This window comes from Thamnophis sirtalis, unplaced genomic scaffold (assembly GCF_051295495.1).
Source record: "Thamnophis sirtalis isolate CommonGarterSnake01/CBP01778 unplaced genomic scaffold, rThaSir2_p1.2 scaffold_3, whole genome shotgun sequence".
Classification (NCBI taxonomy): domain Eukaryota; kingdom Metazoa; phylum Chordata; class Lepidosauria; order Squamata; family Natricidae; genus Thamnophis; species Thamnophis sirtalis.
The window spans coordinates 150,109,678-150,130,964 of NW_028261383.1; the positions used below are offsets into that span (position 1 = coordinate 150,109,678).

The 21,287-nt window shown below is 40.2% G+C and overlaps 1 protein-coding gene across 4 annotated transcripts in view; it reads left to right on the forward strand.

Annotated features, from left to right (window-relative positions):
• The window catches only part of BAZ2A (bromodomain adjacent to zinc finger domain 2A), a 63,463-nt gene that overhangs the window by 28,756 nt on the left and 13,420 nt on the right, over positions 1-21,287 (forward strand). For 3 of the 4 annotated variants that reach the window (XM_087710389.1, XM_087710388.1, XM_087710390.1), the window contains exons 2-19: positions 1,175-1,312; positions 3,633-4,175; positions 4,895-5,059; positions 7,343-7,564; positions 8,288-8,473; positions 8,570-8,630; positions 8,744-8,852; positions 10,379-10,480; positions 11,591-11,801; positions 13,827-13,888; positions 14,557-14,637; positions 14,743-14,985; positions 16,196-16,450; positions 18,591-18,805; positions 19,521-19,595; positions 20,167-20,332; positions 20,807-20,866; positions 21,059-21,203. In XM_087710389.1, the coding sequence (XP_087566515.1) occupies positions 1,177-1,312; positions 3,633-4,175; positions 4,895-5,059; positions 7,343-7,564; positions 8,288-8,473; positions 8,570-8,630; positions 8,744-8,852; positions 10,379-10,480; positions 11,591-11,801; positions 13,827-13,888; positions 14,557-14,637; positions 14,743-14,985; positions 16,196-16,450; positions 18,591-18,805; positions 19,521-19,595; positions 20,167-20,332; positions 20,807-20,866; positions 21,059-21,203 (3,037 nt within the window). In that variant the 5' untranslated portion in view covers positions 1,175-1,176. The remainder of the gene's footprint in view (positions 1-1,174; positions 1,313-3,632; positions 4,176-4,894; positions 5,060-7,342; positions 7,565-8,287; positions 8,474-8,569; positions 8,631-8,743; positions 8,853-10,378; positions 10,481-11,590; positions 11,802-13,826; positions 13,889-14,556; positions 14,638-14,742; positions 14,986-16,195; positions 16,451-18,590; positions 18,806-19,520; positions 19,596-20,166; positions 20,333-20,806; positions 20,867-21,058; positions 21,204-21,287) is intronic. The other variant, XM_087710391.1, reaches the window with a different exon arrangement.

Genomic DNA, 21,287 nt, shown 5'->3' on the forward strand with positions numbered 1-21,287 from the left:
CAAGGACTGCCTCTGTTGGCAAAGTGGACTGCAGCCAGGTTTGCTTTCATTCGTAGTTGAAACATTTCCTCTTAAGATACAGGAGGGGAAAAAAATCCTACATCAGTTGGATAGAATTGCCCAAATTGTGAACATGTGCTTGTAGGGTTTTGATTGAGTACAGGTTGTAAATCTGAATCTTTATTAATTGACTACCACATTTTACGACTACTATAGGTAGGCTCCACTACAGTTGTAAGACAAGGACGTACAACTGTAGTGGAGCCTCCCTATTATGGTCATAGGTTGTGATGGTCATAAAGGGAGCACCCACATGACTGACCCAATTTTGCAACATTTTTTGCAACAATCCTTAAGTGAACACTAGTCATTAAATGAACCCATTTTTGTTATGGGGTATTTTTGCCAAAACCCAAAATAAGTGCTGATTTTTTGGGGGAAAACAAATCACAGACATGTTGCTGTAAATACAGTTGGTTGCTGAGCACCCGAAATATAGACATGTGACCACGGGGCAGGGCAGCTGTTGGAACTTTGGGACCAGATCATAAGTACCTTTGGAGGTGGGGGGGGAGCTTATGATAACATAGAACAGTTGCTATGTGACCAGTGATAAGTTGAGGGCTACCTGCATAACTTTTCAAGGAGAAGCAACATTAATAAAAGCATACAATAACAATAAGCAACAATAGGTGAACTATATAAAAGGCATGAAACAAGAAGAGAAAACTCATTTAAAACTCATTCCAGGTGTTTATCATCCAGACAAATTCAAAGATACCGTAATTGATTTCTGCCTGTTCATCTCTGCCTGTCAGCTTTCGTCAATTGGGGTTTCAACCTAATGTTTTCTTTTAGTAAGGCAGAGAGGGTGTACACTAGGTCACCAGTGCCACATGCTGTATATTGATTGCTAACTATGTACAGTACAATATCAATCATTTTTGGCAGACTTCAGCTGATATGCCAAATGTTCTACCAAAACTCAGTTTTACCCCAGGTACGCTCCTGTTATTTTATGAAAGTTAAGGTTTCAAATCTCTAATTTATCATGGAAACCAACATACTGTAGTTCACATCCATCAGCTAGGTGGTATATGCAGTATACCGATGCACACTTAAAATGCATTTTTGTATTATCTTTAAGTCTTTCTTGAATGTCTTTTTATTTTAGAAATGGAAGCAAACAACCATTTTAATTTCACTGGCCTTCCCTCTTCACCTGCTGCCTCAGGACTGAAACCTGCTCCTTCCTCAGGGGACAATGTCTACACAAATGGATCTCCTATGAACTTCCCCCAACAAGGCAAAAGTAAGTGAAGACCAATGGACTTGGTCATTGCTGTGATATTAATAGTAGACTTGACCCTTGATTATACAAGATCCAGTGACTAATGCTACCAGCTCTTCCCTTTATGGTATATAGTTCTCTGAGTACGGAATTATTACTTTGTTACTTTGCAATGAAATGTGAGGTTCAGCAGGTCTTAATAGAGATGGATAATTCAGTAATAAGAAAGATTTTGTGTATCCTTACATCCATCGAGATAACAGAGTTGGCATACAAAGTCTGAGCTTTCATATTTTATTATTAGTGGAGAAAAAGGTTTAGACCTTATAATACTTTTTTTAAGTTTATGTTGAAAATATCTATATACCACAAAATATCTTGTATCTCCCTGAAATCTTCAATTGAGAAAAATGGTGCATCATAGGGTAATAATTTTTGAACCAAACTACCTCAAATAAGTGGGACCCATTACTTTCCTAGGAATGACATTTGGGAAAATGACTGCTTCAACACTGCCACACTGTTGCCAGTCAGCCATGTTACATGATGTTATTTCCACTATTCTCTCTCATAAGTCAATGGGGAAGCAAGCCTAAAGTATAAACTCAATCATGATTGGCAACACTTCCGCCACCTCCACAAGAAAAATATTTTATTATGGAAAGCCGGGAGGGAGTGTTGGCACTGGGGAAGCTGGCAGGGAAGGTCTCAAATTGCTTGGTTAAGTCTCCCCCATCTTTGCAACTTCCCTAGTCCCTCTGTACTTATGCTGGACATTAACCCATTCTGCACCCCTGTGCCCTCTCCACTCCATCTCCCATCTACTCCATGTGCCCTTCCTGATATGTGGGTCGTCTCTCATGAATACTTGTGCATTCTTCCTGACCTATACAATATCCATGCATACCTCCCTGTGAGGAGGAGGAGCCATGTGGGTCGCAGGAATACAAGTGGGTTTACGAGAGGCACAGTGCGGGTTGGGGACATTGTGCAAGGTTGTTAGGAATTGCACAGGGGGCAGTGCAGGGACGGGGAATGTGTGTGGGATGCATGTTGTGCATCCCACACACATTCCATCATGATGTATTAATTAATATCCATCATGATGTATTACACTGGGCTCAATTATGATCATGTCAAGGACTACCTATATAATAAAAATCAGCACAATCCTTGAAGCCATTCAGTTTATGGAAGAATTGTTAAAGGAAAAATGGTAGAACATAAATAACAGCTTTTCTCATACTGAAACAATTCCATTTGACTGCATAGAGCAGGAGACTTCATAAGTATTTTATCATTCATGATTATCCTCAAAACCATGACATAGAATGTGACAAATCTTTGGAAATTAGAACATGATATAAAAACAGAGTGCTTATTCTTCCTCTTCCAAAATCATATAGAATATTTTTCCTTCTCTTTGCCTTCATCGCTCTTCTCCTTACCTACATCCTTTGTTATACTTCTTTTTCAGCAACAACTTCCACCCTTGAAATTTAATACAAAATAAAAGTAGATAAAAGTACCCTCTCTGACTGCTCTTTATGTGACAGAAGTGGGAAAACTTTTTTTTTTCCTGTTGTGGTGTACATTGCAGGGATAAGCATATTTGTAGCAGAAAGTCAATTGAGCCAGAAATGCATGGAATATGGCTGTGATTCAAAATGCAGTACAAAAAGAAAGAATGAAAATACAATTGCACCCATGCATTTTTTTAATGTCTTCAGGCAACTCTGTAGTGGGAGAAATTGAAAGATGGAGTTGGAAATAGTCAGAAAATGATGTGGTCTGAGAAAATGTGCGAGGATGTTGACTTGCATTAATGGAGCAGAGTATTCAGCTTTATTATTTTGCTGGTTGTACTTTTCAAAAAGAAGGCAGGTCTAAAAGAAGATAATCTTGCTCTTAGTCACTGTTCCTGGTATTTATTTTTTATTGATTTATTAGATCTTTTTAATACCAGCTTTATTACTTCATAAGTAACTCAAGATGGTGAACATACAGAACTACTTCTTCTTTCTCCTGCTTTCCCCACAACAACCCTGTGAGGTGAGTTGGGCTGAGAGAGAGACTGAGTGGCCCAAGTCCTAGCCTAGTCTTGCCCAGCCGGACTAGAATTTACAGTCTCCTGGTTTCTAGGCCAGCATCTTAACTACTGCACCAAACTGATGGTGATATTATCCATTCCGACTCTTAGTGATTCTGTGGGCCGGGTCTCTCCAATCTTCAAATATTGCACTGCTTCTTTGAGTTTTTTAAATTTCTGCCTGGTATCAACTTTGATGATGACCAAACTAGCTCTTAGTATTTGTTCTCTCTTTCTTTTTCCTCGTGGCAGGTTTAAATGGAGACATGAATGTTAATGGCCTAACTACTGTATCTAATGCTAGTACTTCAGGGACCCGTTCCTCAAACAACTCTCACCTCCATCATCCCTATGACTATCTGTGGAATTATTCCCAGTATCCCTCTGGCAATGGCAACAATCTCAAAGATGGTCCACTGTTCTCCCAATACCCATTGAATGGCACTGTTGAGAACAACCGGCAGAACTCACCTGGACATAGCACCAGTCTGAGGGGAAGCAGTGGGCAAGAGTTCTGGGCCAACGGTACCCCAGGGACCATGGGATTAAATTTTGACTCAGCAGAGCTCTATGACTCTTTCCCTGATGATCAGAACTTTGAAATCCTACAAAATGGCCCATCAAGCTTCTACACGTCATCTCAGCCTTCTCCCATGCTTGCTTCAGGGAATCAGGACTTCTCACCACAGCAGGATGAGCCAGGCAATGAAGAGGCTGTAAAAGAACCACCATCTACGGTTTCAGAAAATGGCACCAGATTGTTGGGCAGTATGGAGCTGGAAAACGCACAGCCAGGTATAATTCACAAATGGTCCTCAGAATTTTTATTCAGAATGGACATGATGAAATTTGACTTCTCATAAGCCCAGTGATACCTTATGATTAATTCCAATTTAAGCTGGAAGAGTAGGTACTGTACAAATCTTGCTTACTGTTAAAATTTCAATATCTGCCACTTCTAATTATTTTTTAAAATTTCTAGAAATAAATGGCTGTGCCTCCTACACTTGAGTATAGTAGTAACGTATCTACCTTGGCATCTCTGTGGTTTTGAAATATGTCTTCTCACAATAGTAATTCCCAATGTTTGGTTCTTTACCGTAGTTATAGACTACCAAGAGTCAGATTGCTGTAATATATTGGTTTTCCAAGTTTGGCCGAGTGACATGGTTTTCAGGTTTACCAAGGTCTTCTATTAAATCTATATTGCAGGTTATTGAGCTTGGGGCAAGGATCTGCCAGTTTTCTTCTTGTTTTGTTAAGTACCATGACATGAATGGCATTTGTAAAATAATGATAAAGTATCTTTTTCAGGCAGATGAAACCATAGGGTTAGAATTACTGAAATAAGGAATGAAAAGTCCTTTGATTAATTTAAAATGAGATGTGTGTGTGTTTGCTGTGAGATTCTGCTTATTTTTAAAGTTTTCTCAAGTCCCGAAGTGAAAGATAATTTTTAAAATCACAATTTAGAAAGTTCAATGTGACATTTTTAATAATAATATTTCCTGTAGAGTTGAAAATATGTGGCTACAATGGTTCTTCTCCAGTGGGTGAGCCTCTTAGCCAAGAGGCCTCTGTCTTGGAACCTGATGCTGGAGCTGGTTGCCTTGAAGATGCTTCTCGGATCCCTCCTCCTCTGGAAGACTCTTTGGAGCCTTTTGAGTCCTTAGACAGAGGTAAGTGGATGAAATTTTTCATCTTTGCATTTTTATATCTATACAATTTGAGCAGGTGTTTCTTCCAAATCTTAGAAATGATGTCCTTATAGAGTGAAAAAAACATTTAAAAATATAAGGTGCCCACATACCAGAGGTGGGTTCCTATCTATTTGCTCCGGTTCTCCCGAATAGGTAGTAAAAATCTGGCGTACCTTTTTGAGCCAGTAGTAATGGCAGTCTGGCCATGCCCCTGAACAGGTTCCCTTAGTCACCACTGGCCTTGTCGGCATGTTTTGTGGCTGAAAAAGGAGGCAGAGAGAAACAGTCCTGTTGCCAAGGTACGCAACAGGGGGGGGGGGGGAAATTCCAACTTCAGCCTCCTGGTGCGGTACAAGGCTTTGGGTGAAGGTGGGTGGGAGGTTGAGCAGCAAGTTGAGTGAGAGGTGGGTGGAGGCATTTTCCCTTCTCCCAGTCTCTAGAAGCACTTAGCAGGCTTCAGCAGGGCTGGGGGAAGGGGAAAATGCCAGTTTTTGCAAAAAAAACCACCCCTTTTTTTCCGCAAAAACGGGGGCGTTTTTCCCTTCGCCCAGCCCTGCTGAACCCTGCAAGGTATTCCTGGGGGCTGGGGAGGACAAAAAGCCCACCAAACCTGTAGTAAAAAATTTTGAACCCCCCCCCCTCCGCCACATATCTAAGTAAAAGAGAATTTCAGCAAATGAAGCTATACATACATGGTGAAATTTCCCTGTCTTTACTATTCAAAATGCAAAAAGTTCTTTTGCAGAAATCTGGGTAGCCCATGTTTTACCAATTGTCACAGTATTCCATGCACTTCACGGGAAATGGTGGGAATAAGCTGTGAGACATAAAAGGTTATTCCATTGTAAGCTGGGTTAACTTTTAAGATGCACAGTGACTTTAATCTTTCTGTAAAAGACTAACATGGCTACCCTTGTGGGAACTATTTTGTTGACAAAGGTTCTCTTAAGGCCTTACAACTAGTGACAATGAAGAAAACTTTATCTTGCCCAGATGTAGCTCCCATATAAACATTTGCTATTGTTGTCATTGTGCAGCTTCTCCAGCAGCAGCATTCTTGTAAATGTAAACACTTATTTTAGCCCTAATCAGCAATATACAAAACAACAAACAACACCGCCACTGCCCTTGCAATCCTGTTACTTTGTTCTTTCCTGTCTTATTATTGTTCATGGCTAGAGGCTTAAGCAAGCATTTTACTGATGGTAGAGGCATTTCCTTCTTGAATTTATGGTTCAGTTATATTATGTATTGTGTTAGGGGCTTGATTCAATGCTTATGGATTTAAAATCCAGTTTTATAATTTAATTATAAACATCAAAAAAGACCAATACTATGATGGAGGCAACTGGATAGATTTACAAGGCAAAACATTAATGGTCAGTTCTGATTTCTCCCTACAGTTTATGTCTAAATGATCTCTAGTTCCAATAGTTGCTTTTAGTTTCAGTAATGTGGGATCAGTGGGAGAAAGAAGGACAAGGGAGAAAGAAATGTTTTGAGTAGTGTTTTTAAGTGAGTAAATAAATAAAGAGGGCATATCAGTGGGTATGTGGATATATGAGTTCCAACCCAACAACGTGAATGCCTCTTCCTCCAACTATATTGTCCAACCATTCTGTACATTCTGCTTATTTATTACTAGATTTATATCCTAAGTTTATTTTGTCCAATTCAAAATGGCGTGCATAATATTCCCATCTTTTGTTTTTCTCACAACAACAATCCAGTGACAGGGGGTCTGGGCTGGGAGAGAATGAGTGGCCCAAAGTCACCCAGCTAGCTTTCATGCCTAAGGGAGGATCAGAAATTGCAGTTTCCCAGTTCCTAGTCCAACATCGTAACTACTGTGCTCTTTGCTTATATGTCTTGTAGATGTAAGCAGTACAAACAGATCTAAATGTTGCTATTAACAGGCATATTTTTCTGTCTGACTTAGCTTTTTTCCTTTCCTAAAATGGATTTTTAAAATATGTACAATGGCTCGGATTTGGAAGTCGGTGTAACAAATAATTTGGATGCTAAGCCCCAAGCAAGTGACAGTCTGTTTTCTTAAAAATAACCAAGAAATTTATTTAAAATATCATTAAATGTTTCTTTGGTACAGCATATCTAAAGACCAGTCTAATTACATAGAGAAGTGTAAAGAGCACTCTGTATATTTAGTGTTTAAGTTATGGATAGTAATGCAAAGACATATTGTTGGGATTAAATTGTTATTTTGAACAGTGTATAAGAACTTTACAAATGTATGGTTTGTAGACCCAGGGACAGGAGACTTATATGAAATGGATACATCTGAACTTGTGAGTGGCAAGTCTCCGCTGGAGGATCCTCCTGACATTTCTGCCCTGGATTGTCCTGGCAGTCCCTCTCTCAACCACTCTGACTCCTTCAGCCTATTGGCAGATGACAGTCAGCCTGATACCTCTCTTTTTGGAAGTGCCAGTTTGCCTCCTGTTCTTGGAGAGTCAGTTTTGCAAGGTAAGTAAGACCTATCCATTGGTCCAAACAATTCTCTGTCTTCAAATAACTTTTGCTCAGTACTTTTAAAAGGAGTTGTGGGATCTGGAGGTACATATTTCCAAGTAATAAATTGTATAGATCTGAGGGAGGTGAATCTAATTTATTTTGCAATTATAGGGGACAAAGAAAAATATCTTAACACTGTAAATGAGAAAGAACTCAGCAAATGTGCAGATCAATTAAAAATGTGGTGTGGTTAGAAATTTAGTTAGAGGGAGACAAATCAAATTTAACTGTATAGAACTTTAGAAAGTATATATTGAAATACCTCATACAATATATAGCTGCATAACTGAAGCCTTGGTAGCTATTTTATGCAGGTGGAAGTTTACATTTTGTAGAAAATCCTTCTCTAACAGTATGTAGAAGAAAAGATAATACTGCATATTAATCCTGAGTAGATACAAAGGACTATGTTGTTCACATAACAATTGTAATTATCATGTGAAGGTCTAAATTCTTGAAATAACTTCCAAGCAATGAGGCTCAGTACTTGAAATCTATATTCCAAGTACTATATGCTGTTAACGGCTTGTAGCATGCCACTAAGTGACTGGAATGCAACAGAAGTAATTGTAAGCATTGTCTTACTCCCTGCAATGCTCAATGAACTCTTTCCATTGTGGGTTCATTCTCTTCTCTCTGCCTTTCTATTTTTCTGTTACTTCTCTTTTGTTATAGAGCTGACAGGTGTTAGTGAAGTAGGGCAAGAGGGCACAGAATTTCTGGATTCGCAGGCACCCCTTGAACCAGAATCTCTAAATGCCTCTTTGGAAGAAGCAGTCAAGAGCAGTGGTACAGACAATCCTGTATCTGAAATAGACGGGGACAGCAAAGAAGCTTCACCACTAAATGTATCTGCCAAAAGTAAGTACACTTTTTTCTTCATGCTTCTTAGCTACCTCGGCTGCCTTTAAATGTGATTTAGTTGGTAGCAGTGATAATGGTTGTTTGTTCTGACAGGTGATGGTCCAAGAAGGCGAATAGCCACAGTAGAAGAGGTGTACTACCCCTTGAAACATGGGTAGGTAGTCCCATTTTCCTTGCTTTTGTATGGTGCTAGTCCATGCACAGCAAACTATATTTCTGAGTTAGGATGCAGGTTTCCAATCTTTGATTGACTACCTTTGTATTCAGATGGCGAAGGGAGGTGCGCATCAAGAAAGGGAACAATCGATGGCAGGGAGAAACTTGGTACTATGGACCCTGTGGCAAAAGGATGAAGCAGTTTCCAGAGGTGATCAAGGTAAAACAAAAGTTTCCCAGATAGGAAGCGGTGGTGGCTGATTTCTTTTGTAAGTGACTTCTCCATTTTATACGCTATTCTGCAACCCAGTTTTAAAATCATTCTTGAACATTAATTTAGTTTACTGAGAATAATGTTGCTTTTTTTTCTGGCCCAGACAAAGTTCCTCTTTCTTCACTATTTCCAAAGAAAAGACATACTGTGTCAGAATATCTTTTTTTACCCGAATCTGCATCATTTGGTTTGTTTGTTTGTTTGTTTGTTTGTTTGTTTCTTTCTTTCTTTCTTTCTTTCTTTCTTTCTTTCTTTCTTTCTTTCTTTCTTTCTTTCTTTCTTTCTTTCTTTCTTTCTTTCTTTCTTTCTTTCTTTCTTTCTCCTTCTTTCTTTCTTTCTTTCTCTCTCTCTCCTTATCTCCCTCTTTTTTTCTTTCTCCTCTCTCCTCTCCTTCTTTCTTGCTTGCTTGCTTGCTTAAAAAAATTGGTGCCAAGTCAAATCCCTGATCTGCAGTCACTTCATTGCATCCCCAGACTTGAGGGGGAAAGACAGGTCTTCAAAGGTTTACATAAGGCTCGGATGGTAGAGGCCTGCCAGACCTGAGAATAAAGAGTGTTCCATCAGGCAGGGGCTGCCAGAGTAAAAGCAGCCTTCCTAGCTCCCTTAAGATGGCAATATTTAAGGAACGGGACTAGGAATATTTCCACCCCATCTGCCTTGGTGGGATGGGCAGGTGTCTTTAGGAAAAGGAGGTCATGCAGTTAACTTCACTCCATGAAATACAGGGCTTTAAAGGTGATGACCCAGCACTTGAAATGCACCCAGAAAGATACTGGAAGCAAGAGCAGCTTGTGCAACAGAGGTGTTAGATGGGCAAACCTAGGAATCTCAATTACTGGGTGCTCTGGAGCATTCTAGACCACTTGAAGCTTCTGGATAGTCTTCAAGAGCAGTTCCATGTAGAACACATTGCAGTAATTCAAACGGAGGTGACCGTGAGCAAGCTCTCCTGGTCCAGGGAAGGGCACTAGACAACTAGGCAACCATGGCTGCCCCTCCTGTTCTTAAGCAAAGCTGTAGCGAGAGGTTCAACACTATTCATCTGCTTGTATTATTCTTTCATCCCCCTATTTCAGATTGTGACCTCCTATTATCCAAGACTCCTTCATTTCCTCCTCATCTAGTTACTCTCAGACCTAACACGCACCATCCCCTGCCATTTGTTATCAAGTAGCTATCTTCTTCACCATCTCCATGAATGTAGTTCCTATCTGGAGCATTTGGCTAGGAATAAGATTTGCTTTGCCTTTTTTGGATACTTCTTGTAAGATATCAAGAAGAACCTAAGACTGTTAATCAGTTGTAATGGATGATATCCAATATGCATGTTTAGATTGTATGTTTCTCTGGACACCGATTTATTAGAGTATTTCTGTGGTTCCAGAGATACAATGATCACTTCAGAGAGAGCCTCCATCTTAAAAAAAAACTTAAGTGCTTGATTAATGTTTTCGTGGTTTATTCCCCTGTAGTATCTGAGCAGAAATGATGGGCAGAACGTCCGCCGTGAACACTTCAGCTTCAGTCCCCGAATGCCAGTGGGAGATTTCTTTGAAGAGCAAGATACATCTGAGGTAGATCTTGTTCCTCTTCTGAGGAATCATTGGCATCTTTTGCCAAGACTGGGGCTAGGAATCCTGGGGCCAAGTGCAAAGGACGTTTTACAACAGAATATCTACATAGATCCTACTTTCAATATTTTAAATGAGGGAGGACATTCTCACAAACTACTATAGCTCTTGAAGCATAGTAGGTAGTCCTTGACTTGATTTAGTGGCCGTTTAAATTTGCATTGGCATTTGAAAAAAAGCGACTTAAGGCCATTTTTCACATGTACAATCATTGCAGCAGCCCCATGAATGCATGATCAAAATTTGGACACTTAGTTACTGACATGGTATTTACGATGGTTGTAGTGTCCCTGGTTACATGATCACCTTGTGGGACCCTCTGACAAGCAAAGTCAATGGGGAAGCTAGATTCACTTAACCATGTTACTAACTTAACAACTGCAGTGATTTGCTTAACAACTGCAGTGATTCATTTAACAACTGTGGCAGACAGTTTGTTAAATGGGGCGAAACTCAACTTGCTAAGCCACAGGAATTTTGGGCTCAATTGTGGTTGTAGGTCAAGGACTATTTGTATCTGGCATAATGGCTTAGTAAACGGTGAGTTTGAAACACATAGTCCACTCTTCGTCCTCTCCCCAAATTGTTTTTCTATCCTGTTTCCCCCAAAATAAGACCTCCCTGGATAATAAGCCCAATTGGGCTTTTGCACACATGCTCTAAAATAAGCCCTCCCCTGAAAATAAGCCCTCCCCAAAATATTGCAACACAGCAGCAGCCATGAGGTGACCACGCTTGCCGCCTCCTGTACCTCAAAAATAATAACACCTCCCTGAAAATAAGGTCAAGTGCTTATTTCAAGGTGGTGGTAGGGGTTTCAAAAGAAAATAAGACCCTGTCTTATTTTCAGGGAAACACAGTACTTCTAGACCAAAAACATCTTTACAGGTGTCAATGAAAGGATTTGTTTCTGTGGCTTCTGAGGATCTGCCCTTTTGCCCTGCAGATATTGTGGTCTTCAATTCTCATCAGCACTAGCCAGTATGGCCAGCAAAAAGGCTGCTGACCTGTGTAAACTACAACATCTGCAGCATCCTTTTCTTCATTTCACAGGGCGTGCAGTGGGTAAAATTGTCACATGAAGAAATCCCTTCACGCATCCAGGCCATCACGGGTAAGCGTGGCCGCCCTCGAAATATGGAGAAAGCCAAGGCTAAGGAAATGCCCAAAGTGAAACGTGGACGTGGCCGACCTCCCAAAGTGAAAGTGACTGATCTGCTGAGCAAGACGGACGCCAGAGTTTTGAAAAAGCTGGAAACCCAAGGTACCAGTTGGACCAGCCCTTTTTGCATGCTTGTAGCTTTCACAAGAAAACGTTCTAGTTTGTGGCAGTGGTTGTTTGTCAGTATCTGGAGGAAAGGCTGTTCATTACGTGCAGCAAGAAAATTCAACTTTTGCTCTCAAAAATAAGGCCAATCAACAAGATGCATGCAAATCTGCTTATTTTTCATTTGCATGCCTTTTCTGGAAACTGATGTGTGAGTTTTTGCAAAATTTGGAATTTCTTGTCAAGGAGCGGTGTGGCAGCAGGAAGAGAGGAACGGATAAGCAAAGGGCAGTAAGAATATATAGGTAAGAGAACATGACTGGAGAATTTGAGGGGAGGGGCAGGTAGCTACACAGAAAATAAGAGCTGTACTTTTCAGAACTGGAAGTACTTGGCAGGTACCATCTTCTTCCTAGCTGTCCCTTGTGTTTCCACTGCCATGGGGCTAGAACTTGTTTTGTTTTGTTATTTAAAAAGCAGAAAGATTCAAGATCAGAAATGTAAATAGGATTCTTGTGGACTTCATCCATGGGTGCTCCATCCGTCCTGTCTTATTGTAATCAGGTCACTCACTATCTTTTTCGTAGCCTTAGGACAGTGATGGCGAACCTATGGCACGCATGCCAGAGGTAGCACGCAGAGCCCTCTCTGTGGGCACACACGTCACTGCCAGCTTCTCTTCTGGTTTCTGGTCTTCGCAGGTGCGGGAGTGCCAGAAAACTGCCTGAAAATGGCCCCCAAAACAGCCTGAAAATGGCCAAAAAACAGGCATGCATGCGCCGGCCAGGTTTCCAGTGCTCCAGTGTGCGTGAAGACCAGCTGCCAAGCATGCATGGTGGAAACCTGAAAAGCAGCTGGCTGGTGCGTACATGGGCCAGCTGGTCTTCGGGTTTCTGGTGCTCCGGCGGGCGCACATGCGCACACATTCCAGTTTGGGCACTCGGTGCTGAAAAGGTTCGCCATCACTGCCTTAGGACCATAGTTGGTGGGGCAGTGATGAAAATTGGGTTGGGCTAAATTTTATTGGGGTGGGGAATGGATTTTGTGTGGGTTTTTAATATCTTAAATCTATTTTAAGCCCATGTCGGATTCATCACTACGGTTTCCATTCTGACTCAATATGGTGAGGAACTATGTTCTTAGTATTCAGCAAATATGAGGAGAGGATGTTCTGATGCCACACAGAAGGGGTCACATGCTGTTCTGGGACAGAGATAGCCTGCCTCTGTTTTAATTGCAAGAAATTTGAAGCATCCAGGGTGTCTTAGTCTCAGTAATTATTATACTTTAAGCAGTAAGATGCTCTCGCTATCATGAATACTGAATGCTTCCTAATAAAGCTACAACTCTGCCTGAGTATTGTTGGGGAGAGCAATTTATCCACATTGATTTAATTATGACTGTTCGGGCTTGCTGCCAGTTTCATGTGGTGAAGCCACTGTACAGAATACACAAGAGATGGAGGCAAATAGGAAGAATTTTTAATTCATTATACAATGGACTAAAATCCTCAGTGCCACATGTCAACATTATGTCTTGTCTGCACTTTATCTGACCTTATCGTCTATAGAAAGTTTCACAGCAAAAAGTATTTTATTTTTATTTATTAAGCAGTGCTAAAATCATTCAATAGATATGGAACTGGGCAGTGTCCAGATTCGTATTTGCTGTCGGGCCTGTTCGGTTTTTTGTGCTCTTAGATTATTTATATTCTTCAAAAAATATCTTAAAAAGAGCTCATTAGTTTATATGCGGGTAGAGTATGAAGACCTCATTCCTCATTATGGATATTTTTTTTTAAAAACTTGCTCACCAAAGCTTGTTTAATGGCTGAAACAATTAAACCTGAGAAAGGAACAAAGCTATGAAAAGAGATTGGGTTGTGTTCATGCTGAGTATATTTTTGGGGCCATGTCAGCAATGTCTCTTAGAAAATTAATACTTTCTTATAAAGAATGAAGATATTGTTAGACATTAAGTGTAGAGCTAGTTTAGTCTCATTCTCCCTTTTTGTGTTTGCAGAGGTTCTGAGTGATGAAGATAAGCTGAAGATGACCAAGATCAAGAAGAAAATGAGACAAAAGGTACATAGAGTAGAAAAAGCTGTGCATTCTGCTTAAGAAGGCTCGGTCATCCTTGTGGCCGATATTTGAGTTAGAACAGGCATTCCTGATCTTGGCAGATGTAGAGGATGGAGGTGATATTGTAAGATCTTCTGTCTTGATTACTAGTAAGATACACAGAGGTTTAATAAAGCCTCCCATATTGAACTGGAGAAAATCCAAAACCGAATGTATGTTCACAATACCTTTTTCTTATTTAAAAATAATGTGACATGGGGTTCGTGTGAGAGAGAGGTTTTAGTGAAAGGATTAGAACAGCAAAAAAGAATTGAGAACCAAAATTACCTGAATTTGGACATTGGGAAGGAAGGAATTCCCCAGTATTTCTACAGCTGTTTCTCTACAGTTGTAGGGGGAGGAGATATTTGTTAAAATTAAAGTACTTAAATGCCAACTCCTGCAATTCATTTCCTGGTGAATCTAAGCAATGTGAAGTAGATCATGTCTTGGTTAGCAGAATCTTGGGGGCTTAGAATGTTTTGGTTAGTATGTGAGACAGGCAAAATATGATGGATAAATATATGCTGTAGAAGTTGAGGGAAAACCACTGTTTTATTTTAAAATGGAGCAATTATTTTTCTCCTTGGTGTTTTTCTCTGTGTTCTGAGCGTGGTTGATTTTCTCCCTAGGTACAAAATAAGCAGAAGCAGGAATCCAAGACCACAAAGCCCAAGGAGACCAAGTCTAAGGAACCAAAAAAGAAACCTAAGGTAGATAGTGATTATGAGGGATTTCTTGAGAAGGAGGAAAGTTGCCACCTTGGGAATAACTTTAGGTGAAGTTAAACAACTTATTTTCTCTCCCCTGCCTCCCAGCCCCAAATCAAGAAGGAGAAGAGCAAGCCAGAAAGGACCAAACCAGAGAAGCCAAAGGAGAAAGGGAAATTGAAAGAAAAAGTAAAGCCCAAGGATAAGAAAGCAGCACCATCAGGGAAAGTTCCCCGGAAAGCTGAAAAGAATCTCCTTGCTCAGCGTCGTCAGGAAGAACGGCAGCGGCAGCAAATGATTTTGGAGGAAATGAAAAAGCCCACTGAGGATATGTGTTTAGGAGACCACCAGGTACATTGACTTGCTCAGCCAGTTTCATGTTATTTTTTTTTGGGGGGGGGGGAGGCAGGTACTGGTTCATCCATCCTTCTGTTTCGAAAGGATCTTCTTCAATAAAGAAGAGATTTCTGCACCAGAAGAATGTGAATGCTGTATAAAAAGAACCTTCAGCAGTATGCCACATATAAATTCTTATTGTTTTACTTTTTAAATCTTTAGAATATTTGTGAATATATTTTGTGGTCTTTGTCAATACTCCAGTTCTTAGAAAACATTTGATGTTTTTGGGAATATAGGATAAATAAATAGGGAAAATAGAAGAAAAAAATAGTAATAGAAAGATTAACCTATGCAAATTGTTAAAGCTATACCTAGAATAGAACCCTTACTCCTTTGGAAGGTGTCTTCAGCTTCTTCATGCAGCAGCCAGTGATAAAAGGTGCCAGAAGGGAAATACCTTCTCACATATGTGGGAAGAAATGTGCAGTGCACATAGTATAATGTATCATATCAGGTAGTACCAGGATAAAGTTCTTATTAAGAGGAGATGGGCATCTGAACGCCCGCTGCTTGTGCAAGTGGAGTTGCACATGTGAGCACGAGCAGCCCCTGCTTGCACAATTGGAGCTGCATGTGTGCACATGCTCCCTTGCCGCTTGTGCGGCCTGGCTGCAAACGTGCTGTGGCCAGGGAGTGGGCTAGGGCTGGGGGATCATTTCAGAAATTTTTCCTCACCAGGTTCTTCAATGCATTCATCCGTGATTCCGTTTCTAGTGTACTGAGTTTCATTGGAAAAGTTGTGATGCGTTCAGTGATAGATCTGCCTTGAAAACAGCTCATATTGAACAGTTCAAACATCAGCACAAAAATGTCTTATGGCATTTTGTATTATATCATAAACTATTTTATGGTAATGTTTATTTATAAAACATTTTTTTTAAATGCCAAATTCCAATTTCATGGGATTCATGGGTCATAATAGACTTTGGATATATTCTGTAAGTTGGTCCAATTGAGGTACCCTGGTTCAAAAATCCTTGTCCTGTCGTACACTGTTTTGTCCAATTAAAGATTGTGGGAACAAGAGTTTTACTAGTATATAAATATCCTTGGGCTCTACCTACTGGAACCAGTAATTGCTATTACCTCTCTTATGTCAGTTTGGGCCACATCTCCCTTTTGCATTGTGCTAATATATTTGCCTTTCCTCTATTTTGTACAGCCTCTGCCAGAATTCTCTCGCATTCCTGGATTGGTTTTGCCCAGCCAAGCCTTCTCAGATTGCTTAGCCATTGTGGAATTCCTACATAACTATGGCAAGGTGCTGGGCTTTGACGTAGCCAGGGAAGTTCCCAGTTTGAGTACCCTCCAAGAAGGCCTCTTCAACGTAGGAGATAGTTTGGGTGAAGTGTTGGATCTTCTGGTAAAGCTGGTGAAAGTTGCATTGTATGACCCTGGACTTCCTTCATGCTGTCAGGTATGACTGTATCTGTGTTGACAGGATACCATACTCTCAAGCAATCCAAATTCTTTACCAAGAAAAATGAGATAATATTGCATAGTTTTCTTACCTTGCATAATCCTGCAAACTTAAATTATTTATCATGTAAATTTATTTTGTCATCAAGCAAGTCAATGAACTGAACTGAAATAAAAGAACTGAAGCTATAACTCAAATGTTGAGCATCCTATTTAGGCCTTAAGAATATTACAGCCACACTTTAAACAGTGTCCTAACTGTTAGAAATAAGGGAGTCAAGAGTGAGAAAGCTGCACATAATGGTTCTTTCTCTGCTGTGGGAATGAGGAATACATGCACGGTTGACTTTATTTCAACATATATTCTATTAATAGGATATTGACTGGGATGGCTTGTCACCAAATGCCAACAAAGAAAGTCAGACTAAGAGATTCTCCTATGTTGGTATCTATTGAAAAGGTCTACCTATTAGCATTGATCATCAGCTGACCTATAAATCCCAAGAGTAGATTGCTGTATAATGCTTTGGATTCAAAGGGAGAAAAGTGTTTTAGAGCACATGGCAGCCCCATCATAATCCTGGTTCGTGAGTCAGGTGGTCTCTTCCCAGTTTCTGCTGCAGAGTCCCATAAACAACCCCATGAATAGATGCAGTGGCTTTAAGGAGTTGTTGACAATAAGCTACCTGACTGCCTCTGCATTCTGTGGACTATTTTTTCCCTTCAAATCCAAAATGCTGCACAGTCCTGCAAAATAAGTATAGCTAACTCTGTCCAGGGACTACTTCTGTACTGATGATCTGATTTTATGCAGATTCAGCTAATAATTAAAGTCAGAATTGAATGACCCGGCTTACACTTTGCATAATTAATGATTTACCATAACATGTGAACCTAGCTAGCTGTGGTGGGTTCAGTAAACTACTGATAAGGAAGCTACAGCTTATTTATTGGGTGTACACACATAATTTGATAGCTGCCATACTGAAACAAACAGTTAACAAAGGGTTACAGAGATGTAGCAAGCAATTCTGCTGTTTTCCTTATTAGAAACCCAGAGTTTTAAGTTTTCTTTTCCAACTAACACAATAGAAATCTTGGGCAAAAAAAATAAAAGAAGTGTTCAGAGATTCAAGGGAGAAAAAAAAGATATATTTAAGGGGAAAAGACAAGTTTTAAGTGTTGGTGTTAAGAAGTCCTTGGCTAATGTTCAGATAGTTTTCAGACTCTTTTGCCTTTCATAGTGGAGAACGTGTGTTTGTAATGTAAATTTTGAATTACAATGAAGGGAAGCTGGAATGTTGCTTTTGTGGGAACCATTGCTTGCTTTATGGGTTCAATTCTAATGCAAAGGAACTCTTAAGGCATCCATAAGGTTCCCTGAACCTGTTGTTAGCTTGCAGAGTAAAACGTAGATGCATTTTATGAGAGGAATCCTTGAAAAGGAAAGTTGACTGATTATGCTGCCAGTTTTTTTTTTTTTTTGTATTCCTTCATATTAACCCAAACACAGCTATTTTGTCTGCTGCCATAAGTTGTGCATCACTAAAAGTGGTGGAGAAAGATAATAAAATAACAATGCTGTATAAACAAGAATAGTGCAAAAACTAGCTGCCCATTATACTTTTGATATACCTCTAGTAACATAGGGAGAAACTGTGCAACATGTGCAATTCCTTTGATCATTTGCAAATTTATTTCCACCCCACCACTGGCTTTGACGTTTCACCAGGTGCAGTCAGCATATTTTCATATCTCTCCAGTCAGTTTGTTTTAGATTTTGTTCTTTTAAGTGAAAGTTGGCTTTTTTCAAGACTGCTGGACTGTGTTTATCCCATACCAGACATTGAACTACAAAGTATAACATAACTAAAGAGTTCACAAGATCTTTCTTCCCTCCTTTTCACCATTGCTCTATTTTACATTTATGGCAGAAAACGCAATCTAGTTCAAGTTACATAGATTGTGGAATTTTTAAAAGCTTGCTTGGTTGTCACATAAAAACTTGATTCCTCAGCAAAGGTGATATGATTATTTTTAAAACTTTGTACTTGGTGTCCTCCATTTCTATCTGTTGTTGATAGGAGGAATTGGGATATATGTGTATATCTGTGGTCCTTTCTTGCTTTTGCTTCCAGACTTTGAAGATCCTTGGTGAAAAACTCACAGAAATAAGCCTGAACCGTGACACTGTGTCTGAGGTCTTGCGCTGCTTCCTCATAGCCTCTGGGGGGGATGAAAGCCTGTGTGCCAGCCTGAGAACTAAACCCTTCCAGGCACTACCTCCGGATAAAAAGGCTGCTATCCTGGCCTTCTTGGTGAACGAGCTCAACAGCAGCACCCTTATCATCAAGTAAGTGATGCCAGGTTAGGTGACTCCTGCAATTGTGCCTCTCATAGCTCGGTGTGACTTATGTAGCAAGAGAGCCATCTAGTGTAGGGCAACACATCAGATCCATTCTCCAAAAGCAGCTTTGGAGTGTGGCTATAGCACCAGCTTGCAGTACCTAAATGTAATATTTCCCATTTCATATTAGCTTAAAACATTACAATTTGGCAACAACTTTTAGAAATTTCCAAGGTGGCCACATTCAAAAGCTGCAGGGTGGGAGGGCATGCGTGCATGCACACGTGGCCCTTGGCATCAGTTTCTCAACATATGTGCCGTTTAGGTTTAGACATATGTACTAGCCACAAGAATTCTGTCTGCCACATGTCAGGATACATCTTTGATCCACAGGAGAATCAATCCGGACACTTGCAGTGACCTCCTCTGAGACAGGTAGAGAAAGTATTCACAGTGTAGGAGTGCTGCCACTGATACTCAAACTTAGGAAACCATAGTAAAATAGTGTTGATGAAGTGGGAGAGGAAGCAGGGTTTGTATAAGCCGGGGGTATCTGTCCTAAAGGAAGGGGTGATTAATCTCCTTTGTTATAAGCCAGATTGCATTTTCAAATGTCTCTTGAAATTAGCATTACACACAGACATTGAAAAAAAAGCAATGCCATTCTTCTGTTGTATATGTCCTCCCCACTCCCTTAACAATTTTTTTCTACATCCTGCAGCGAAATTGACAAAACTCTGGAGAGCATGTCCAACCATAGGAGAAATAAGTGGATCATTGAGGGAAAGTTGCGCAGGTATGGCTCTGTAGAATTAATTTTGGCCTGCTGTATTCTATCTATGGGAACACGGTGACAATAAGAGGAATCAAAAACATACTGATCATAAATCTATTTAATGTGAAAATCACAGTAGTATGCAATCTTATTGTGACCCTAGGAATCTACAACATTTCATCTACCAGAGAATTTAGGAATAACAACTTTTTCTCCTGTTCTTCCCTTTTACTATATGGATCATCTAAACCCTTTGTAGTAGGGCAGTAATGGCGAACCTTTTTGGCACCGAGTGCCCAAACTGGAACACGTGTGCATGTGTGTGTGTGTGCGCGCGTGCATACTGGAGTGCCAGAAACACAAAGACAAGCTGGCCCATGCGCACATGCCTGTTTTGGGGGCATTTTTCAGGCATTTTTCCAGCACTCTGGCACCCGCAAAGAACGGAAACCAGACAAACAGCTGACCGCTGCGCCTGTACCCACAGAGAGGGCTCAGCATGCCACCGCTGGCATGTATGCCATAGGTTCGCCATCACGGTAGTAGGGTAATGTCCCTTTTCTTTACATTTCTTGTTCTTGTTTTATTGAAGATTAAAGATTGCCCTAGCTAAGAAGACTGGACGTCCTGAATCAGAAATCACTGGTTTGGAGGAAGGACGATGGCGACGGAGCTCCCGCATCATCGATGAAAATGAGGACAAAGAAATAGAAGAAGAGGAGAGAAGAAGAGCATGCAAAACCCGGAGAGAGAGTGAAGTAGGTTTTAGCACAACTGAGTCAATGAGGAATATGATGTGTTCTTGAATCTTTGCTCTAATAATGATAACATGTTTGGACAGAATTATCTTACTCTCTTAACACAACAAATACTGAATAATTGGAACCCTATATTTATGTCACAACTTCTGACATAAAAATTATTTTTTTTTAGGAAAGGATGTTTGAGGATTTCTACTGCAAGCACCATAATATTCTTTTTTTAAATTCCTAGAAGGGTTTTCTGCATATTCTTTGTCTTTAAATGAAATTTGCCTTTTCCTAAAGAGTTATAGCTGTCAACAAATACAGGTGTCATACTTCCCTCTTGGCCTTTTAACGGGAAACATTTCAACTGCCAAGAGAATCAAAAGAGTTAATGTTTTACGTTTGGGAGGTACAATGTTTTCAAAACAAAACTTATTTGAGGAGGTAATCAGGAGTCTGGTTTTAATTTGTCTCCTCTTTCCACAGAACGAAAGTTTGATTTCCAGCGTGCCAGAGCTAGAGAGGCAAATTGAAAAAATTTCCAAGGTAAATGTTTGCTGTTGAAAAAAATAAATAGAATAGAATAGAAGACTTGTAGCTTCTGCTAGATGTAGCAGTGAGCATTGGGATTTCCTATAAAGGTGATAGGTGGAAACATGTCACTCTTTTCTCTGGTAATTAAAGTTTAAAACAATAACTCTTTCTTTTACATTCTTGGTGTTCTGATTTTTCCTGCAGCGCCAGATGTTCTTTCGCAAAAAGCTGCTCCATTCCTCACAATTGTTACGCGCATCATCACTTGGGCAAGATCGTTATCGACGGCGGTATTGGGTCCTGCCCCACCTAGGTGGGATCTTTATAGAAGGCTGTGAGGCCTCAGAAGGTATGCAGAGCATAGAACGTGGGTATGGGTGGTTCCTTCTTAAGGGAGGGAGGATTTACTGGATCTCATCATTTGAATTCTCAG